Source organism: Gadus morhua, chromosome 8 (assembly GCF_902167405.1).
Source record: "Gadus morhua chromosome 8, gadMor3.0, whole genome shotgun sequence".
Taxonomy (NCBI): Eukaryota; Metazoa; Chordata; class Actinopteri; order Gadiformes; family Gadidae; genus Gadus; species Gadus morhua.
Window position 1 is genome coordinate 9,245,652 of NC_044055.1, and position 7,531 is coordinate 9,253,182.

General features: G+C 48.1%; 1 protein-coding gene across 1 annotated transcript in view; it reads right to left on the minus strand.

Moving 5' to 3' along the window:
* Nucleotides 1–7,219, minus strand: part of phlpp1 (PH domain and leucine rich repeat protein phosphatase 1) — a gene marked incomplete at its 5' end in the record, with an annotated part of 17,293 nt that extends 10,074 nt beyond the window's left edge. Inside the window, 6 exon segments of the mRNA XM_030363995.1 lie at nt 1–29; nt 1,436–1,591; nt 2,955–3,050; nt 3,585–3,645; nt 4,518–4,720; nt 6,992–7,219. The exon segment at nt 1–29 is cut by the window's left edge and continues 172 nt beyond it. Coding sequence (XP_030219855.1) covers nt 1–29; nt 1,436–1,591; nt 2,955–3,050; nt 3,585–3,645; nt 4,518–4,720; nt 6,992–7,219 — 773 coding nt within the window.
* Nucleotides 7,220–7,531: the final 312 nt, after the last annotated feature.

Sequence of the window (7,531 nt, forward strand, 5' to 3'; positions counted from 1 at the left end):
TATTGGCCGACGCGTTCAGGCACCGCAGGCTGGGAGAGGAGGTGTCACATGTCACTTAGCGTACAGGACAACTTTTAACACAAAGAAACTTATGATTTAAATATATCACCACATATTAAACATATAAACTTAACATTTGTATAACTGAATATTGAACATATAAACATCCAATGAAAATATATCACTACATATTCAACTTATAAACATGACATTTTTATATCATTTGATATAAAACGTATACAAACATGATGAAAATGTGTCTGAAAATAATACCTATAAACAAACTGAACATGCTTATTTTTATGGCGGTTTGGTGACGTGTTGCTTTTCCTGTAACTATGATGGTTAGGTTTTAAAATTACGCACATTTACATGTTTGTATTGTGTTGGAATCCAGTTGCTCGATGAGGTGCTGCTCTTCGGCAGTACGTTGTTCACAATGAATGTGGTTCAGAGGCGCATTAAGGTGCATTACCTGTCTGATAACTAGGGATGTCCGATATTGGCTTTTTTGCCGATATCCGATATGCGATATTGTCCAACTCTAAATTTTCGATTCCGATATCAGCCGATACCGATGTCGATATTTGGGTTATTTATTTTTCCTCAAACCTAATTTAGGTAACATTACATATCTCCTGTTGTGGAATTAACACAACATGCTTAATGTTATTGTGATGCCCCACTGGATGCATTCTTGAATGCAACAAGGCTTTCCAAATGTTAACATTGTCTGTGCAAAATAAGAAAAATACTTCAACTTAATTTAAGGGAAAAGTGCCATGTTTATTTTTATTTTTTTAATGGTCTCAGACAACAGTTTGGATTACACTCTCCCTGAGATAATCTTGACAATGCCCACAACAAATAGGGCAAACTTGACTTCACAAATGATAAAACATTGTACCTGAACAACTATGTGCAACATAGCAGTATGTTTCTTTAACTAAAACTCAATAACCTTAATTGAATAAATGCACCAACATGAGTCAATTACAATGTGCACTGTACTGCACAATTTTGAAAACATTTATTTGAGCTATAAAAAAATAAATAAATAAATAAATAATCGGTTTTAAGGCAAAAAAAATCCGATACCGATATTGACCGATATTACATTTTTATGCTAATATCGGGCCGATAATATCGGTGGGCCGATAATATCGGACATCTCTACTGATAACCTGTTGTTCATTATGAATGTGGTTCAGAGGCGCATTAAGGTGCATTACCTGTCTGATTACCTGTTGTTCATTATGACCGCGGTTCAGTACTGTACGTTGTTCATAATGAATGTGGTTCAGAGGCGCATTAAGGTGCATTAGCTGTCTGATTACCTGTTGTTCATTATGAATGTGATTCAGAGGCGAATTCCCTGTCTGATACCCTGTTGTTCATTATGACCGCGGTTCAGAGGTGCATTAAGGTCTATTACCTGTCTGATTTGAGGAACAGGTGGCTGGGCAGCTCCACCAGTTGATTGTGCTGCACGTCCAGGATCTCCAGCAGAGGGCGCTCCACCCTGTCGGGCAGCTTGTGCAGCCGGTTGTGTCCCGCGCTCAGCTTCCTCAGGCTGCTGCTGCACAGCAACCTGCCGCACACAAACAACCCCAAGAACAGATGGATCGATAAGCACGTGGGCTGCTTCGTGGTCACACAGGATTGTTTTTTTTGGTATCTTTTTGTGTGTGAACAGGGAAATTGAAATACTGGACGGAGAACGATGGGTAGTTGTAGGAATCTTTTCTCCATTGATAAAAACGACAGAGAGAATTTAAATGACCCCTTGATTAGTCATCATAACAAAGTTAATATTTCATAACAAAGAAACGTGCTTCAGGATGTTGACAGGGCTCGGTGGAGAGGCCCCTGGCAGCGCAACAAGACAAACCAGGTCCCAGTGAAAAAAAACAAAAAAAAAACGTGCCGTTAGAGAGAGAGAAGAACAGCCCAAAGAAAAAGGCGCTTAGTTAATGAGCAAACCGGAGGGCTGTGGAAAGACTGTGGGAGTGCGTCTGCTGAACGGGTTGTGAAACAAGGCCAGGGAGGGGCTGGAGCGCCCCTGGGATTCACCCCCCCCTTCTCCCCCCCCCCCCCCCCCCCGCCGACCCTCCAGGCAAATGTACAAACAATAAGAATCTAAAAAATAAATAACAATAAAATAGTACGGCCCCGAGTGGTGCCTGCAGTGGGAATTCATCTTTGCGACACACACTGGGGAGGGAAGAAAAAACGGAGCAAGAAAAATAATCATGGCAGGCCGAAGGGGAGAGTGGGAGAGAGAGGAAAGCGGGGGAGACGGAGACAGACGGAGGGAGAGAGAGGCAGAACTGCAGAGAGATCGAGGGGCCAAGGAAGGAAGAGGGGTAGGGAGGAAGGAAGGAAGAGGGGCTGGAAGTGATAAATGCACACGCAATCGCTCTCTATCGCTCTCTCTCACACACACAAACACTTATATTTTGAGAGCGGGAGAGAGAGAGAGAGAGAGAGAGAGAGAGAGAGAGAGAGAGAGAGAGAGAGAGAGAGAGAGAGAGAGAGAGAGAGAGAGTGATGAAAAGAGAACGACAGAGAGAGAGACACACACACAGACAAAGAGGGAGAGACAAAGACAGACAGAGACAAAGACAGACAGCGATAGAGGGAGACAGAGAAAGAAAGAGATGGACAAACATAGAGACAGAGATAGACAGAGATACTGAGATAGAGAGCGCACGCGAGAGAGAGAGAGTGCGAGAGCGAGAGAGAGAGAGAGAGAGAGAGAGAGAGAGAGAGAGAGACAGACAGAAACAGACGGAGAGAGACATATAGACAGAGGCAGAGAGACAGGGAGAGAGACCTACTCCATTGCAGCAGAGGTCAGGGGGGAGACAGCTCGGGGCGGGGTAGGGCTCCGGGGACAGACAGCGCGGAGCGCGATAAGATAGATTGAGCCGAGTTAAGCTACGCTATCTCACCGTGCCGGCAGCTCGGTGATGAGGTTGTGGCTGACATCCAGGACCTCCAGCTTCTTGCTCTCGCACAGCCAGTCTGGTAACACCTCCAGACGGTTCCTACAGGGGGGAGGAGGGGGGAGGGGGGGGGAGGAGGAGGGGGGAGGAGGAGGAGGAGGAGGAGGGGGAGGGGGAGGAGGAGGATAGGGGCGATGATTGCGATGGCGATGATGATGGCAATAATGATAATGGTAATAAAGATTGATGGTGATGAAAATAATTGTGATGATGATGATGAGGCAATAATGAAGACGGAAATAGAGATGATGGGGTTGAACATGATGTTGATGATGATAAGGATGAAGATTGTGATGACGATGATGATGTGAAAGTGTGAAAGAAAAATAATTAAGAGATATTTAGTTGTTCATGCAAGTGGGGAATATTTTGAACTTTTATTAGGTATCTTTTCTACTGGACCTGCGAATTGCATACCGTTCAAACGCACGTCTGGGGAAATTATGGTATGTCAGACACCATATTGATGAGTTAATAAGGCTTACACAATCGCTTTCTTGTGTCTGCGTGTGTGTGCGTGCATGCGTGTGTGTGCCTGGGCATTGGTGTGTGTGTGCGTCTGTATAAATGTGTCACCTGGATATGTCCATGAAGGTCAGATTGGATGGCACTGGAGTAATGTCCAGCTGCTGCAGCTCTGCAGAAAGAGATCGAGGCACGGTCATCAACGTGTATCCACGTCAGCCAGACAAATCAGTCCACTGACTGGTTCTCCGTGGCCCCCCACACAGTTCATATTATACAGGGATATTAAACAATACAACCAAATTTTTAAATGATGCGACTTTTCAAACTCAACAGGAAATACCTTAATACATTAAACTTATAACTGTAGAATTAACGTTGCAGGTTCAGGATGAGAAATATATACATATTTATTTGCCCTTCTGGACATGTAGTTTATTCTAAATATAAATATATATACACAAAATATGTAACACATATATTTGTAGAAATAATATCCCAAGAAATTGACAATACATATTGCCTAGGCAATACTTGAAGCTTTCCATAAAAACACCTTACTTCGAGAACGAAATACCCGTTAAGGCTGTTCCACGTGTTTCCCTGTACAACTGCCCTTAAAGGAACAAGGCCTCCAACCGTCCCGCCGTGTGCGACACTCTGTTGCTACACCCACAGCCCTCCAGCAGGCAGCTCTCTGCTGGCGCCGTGTGGCCCCGCTGTCACCGACCCCCGTACCCCCCTGCTACGGCCACTTTGGCCTTTCAGTTGTTATTGTGTCCGTGCTACTCATTTTTCCCGCCTTTTCTCTCGTAGGCCCCCGGTCCCGCGTGTCCCAGGACGGGGGTGTGCCCGCGTACGGGCCGTGCCCCCGCTAACCGGATAAAGGTGGGCCTGGCCTTTGAGGGACGCGGCGGGAGAATTGCTCCACGACTTCTCACGTAATTGAACTAAGAAACGTGGATCGTCGCCCTGCTTCTTTGGTACGTCTGAGCCGTGTAACCCCTCCCCTCCGACCCCCTCCAGCCCCCAGCGGCGGCCTACCGTTGCTGGAGGCGTAGAGGGCCTTGAGCAGCGCCCCCTTGACCCTGAGGCGGGCCAGGCGGTTCCTCTCGCAGTGGAGCACCTCCAGCCGGGGGAACAGCGAGGCGTCCAGCTCCGTCAGCCCGTTGTCGCGCACGTCCAGCTGGGTGATGTGGCGCAGCAGGTCGGGCTCGTCCGGCACCACGCTGGAGATCTGGTTCAGCCTGGGGGGTCAGAGGGGGGGGGGGGGAGACACGGTGAGGGACGGGGGAGAGAGAGCGAGAGAGAGAGAGAGAGAGAGAGAGAGAGAGAGAGAGAGAGGGAGAGAGAGAGAGAGAGAGAGAGAGAGAGAGAGAGAGAGAGAGAGAGAGAGAGAGAGGGGGAGAGAGGGAAAGAGAGAGAGAGAGAGAGAGAGAGAGAGAGAGAGAGAGAGAGAGAGAGAGAGAGAGAGAGTGTGACAGAGAGAGAGTGCAACATTTGGGGAGAGAGAGAGAGATAGATGCTGAGAGTAAAAAGAGCGAGTGATGGTGAGAGAGAGAGATGGTGAGAGATATATGGTGAGAGAAAAAGAGCGAGAGATGGTGAGACAGAGAGGCAGAGAGAGAGAAAGAAAAAGAGGGATGTGAGAGAGAGAGCGAAAGAGAGTGAGTGAGTGAGTGAGTGAGTGAGAGAGAGAGAGAGAGAGACAGAGAGGGAGAGAGAGAGAGAGAGAGAGAGAGAGAGAGAGAGAGAGAGAGAGAGAGAGAGAGAGAGAGAGAGAGAGAGAGAGAGAGGGGTCGATGGTGAGAGTGAGAGAGAGAGAGAGAGAGAGAGAGAGAGAGAGAGAGAGAGAGAGAGAGAGAGAGAGAGAGAGAGAGAGAGAGAGAGAGAGAGAGAAAGAGAGAGAGGGAGTGAGAGTGAGCGAGAGAGAGAGAGAGAGAGAGAGAGAGAGGGAGTGAGAGTGAGCGAGAGAGAGAGAGAGAGAGAGAAAGAGAGAGAGAGAGAGAGAGAGAGAGAGAGAGAGAGAGGGGTCGATGGTGAGAGTGAGCGCGAGAGAGAGAGAGAGAGAGAGAGAGAGAGAGAGAGAGAGAGAGAGAGAGAGAGAGAGAGAGAGAGAGAGAGAGAGAGAGAGAAAGAGAGTGAGGGAGTGAGAGTGAGCGAGAGAGAGGTAATTCCTCCACTGAAGCGAGCAGAACCCGGCTCTCCAGAGAGGACAGAACATGCTTTTGGTGATGGCCGGTGCGGCGAGACGCCCGCTCGTCTGGTCGGGTGGGGCTGCACAACACTAGCAGGACGAACAGCAGGGAACCAACGAGGTGGCGGATTGTACTTTTTGAATGGATCTGACGGGATGTGGTGGTAATTAGTTTAATGCAAAACACTAATGAGCCACACTGACGCCGGGACACCTCGGTCGCAGCCTTCTAATTACCCGTCCTCCAGCGACAAAGATGATCCAACAAAGATGTTTCCTCGACAAAGGAAAATCCTCAGTGATGAATAGAGGCCCAGGATCGTTGCCTTACTGTTATACTGACACTTGTGTGGGTGTGTGTGTGTGTGTGGGGGGGGGGGGGGGGACATCAACCTCAACGAAAGGTTAAGTAGGGAACGTCACAAGGTGCCTGCAGGAGATCTCTGTCCCAGCAGGTTGTGGAAAATTATAAAAGGGCTCAGAGTCTGCCCCTGGGTCCAGAGAGACAGAGACAGAGAGAGAGACAGAGAGAGAGAGAGAGAGAGAGAGAGAGAGAGAGAGAGAGAGAGAGAGTGATGTATTAACTAGAGAATAACGCAATGTCACTCTGTATGTGCACTTTTCCCAGCGACGTCAGTGAAGCTAATTATTTCCTGGCTCTGTGCCAAAAGGTCTGTGTGTATAACGTTGGATTACGGTGTGTTATTTCTGCTCCCAGTGTTTCTCTTTGAGCCATTAGGTGGATAGCACATGTCGCGCTACACCCACTCTGTCCAATACAGGAACATTCCCTGCAATCTGGATGACCTTGGAGAGATTGGATAAAAAGCCACCTGGCTCCTAAAAGCAACGGCACTGATCAAAGTGATCATAACACATTAGTTAGGTTCCTTTTGCATATTTTTTATGGAGATAATTGACCCTGATTGTCATCTAAATGACTCATTCGGACTGTTCCTGCTACTCATTTCCGTTCTCATACTTAACGTGTGTCTTTAAAGACTGATGTTCAAATGTCAAACACCAAAACAAATGTCAAACACCAAAACAAATGTCAAACACCAAAACATGCCTCAAATAACAGGAACTCCTTTGTCACGGGGAGGTCCTCGGTGTCTTGCAAAATATTTGTGCGTATGCGTGCATGCGTGTGCGTGCATGCAGGTGTGTATGTATGCGGGCATATGTACATGCGTGCAAGTTTGCGTGCGTGCGTGTGTGTTCATAAGCGACACGTGCGCGCGTGCTACGTACCGTAGCTCCCCGTGTGCGTGTCCTATGTGCGCGTGTGCTTGTGTGTGTGTGCGTGCACGCTGCGTACCGTAGGTCCAGGTGCTTGACCCGCAGCAGGCGGAAGTTCTGCAGCACCAGCGTGTCCAGGCTGTTGCCCGCCATGCACAGCCTCTCCATGGAGGCCAGCCGCTCCAGCACCTGGGGCACGTGGCTGAAGCGGTTGAAGGAGAGGCCCAGGTAGCTCAGCTTCAGCAGGGAGCCCAGCTCCTCGGGCAGGGCCGACAGACAGTTGCCGTCCAGCAGGAACGTCTGCAGGCTGGACACCGCGGCGGGAGGGAAGGCGCGTGAGACGGGGGCGGACATATGATTGGTGAATGTATACAATACGTGTTGGAGTGCTGTGATCTTTAGACAAGGGGCTGGAGAAGGGCTTGTTGTATGATTGGGGATTGTTTACAGTACATGCTCAAGTGCTCTGATCTTAAACAAGGGTCATTAAGAATGTTTTTGACATCTCATTTGTGGTTATTCACATCCAGGTTCAAGGGCTTTGATCTTTAAACAAGGGGTTTGAGATGTTTCTGACATCTCATTGGTGATTATACATAATAAAGGTTCTAGTGCTGCG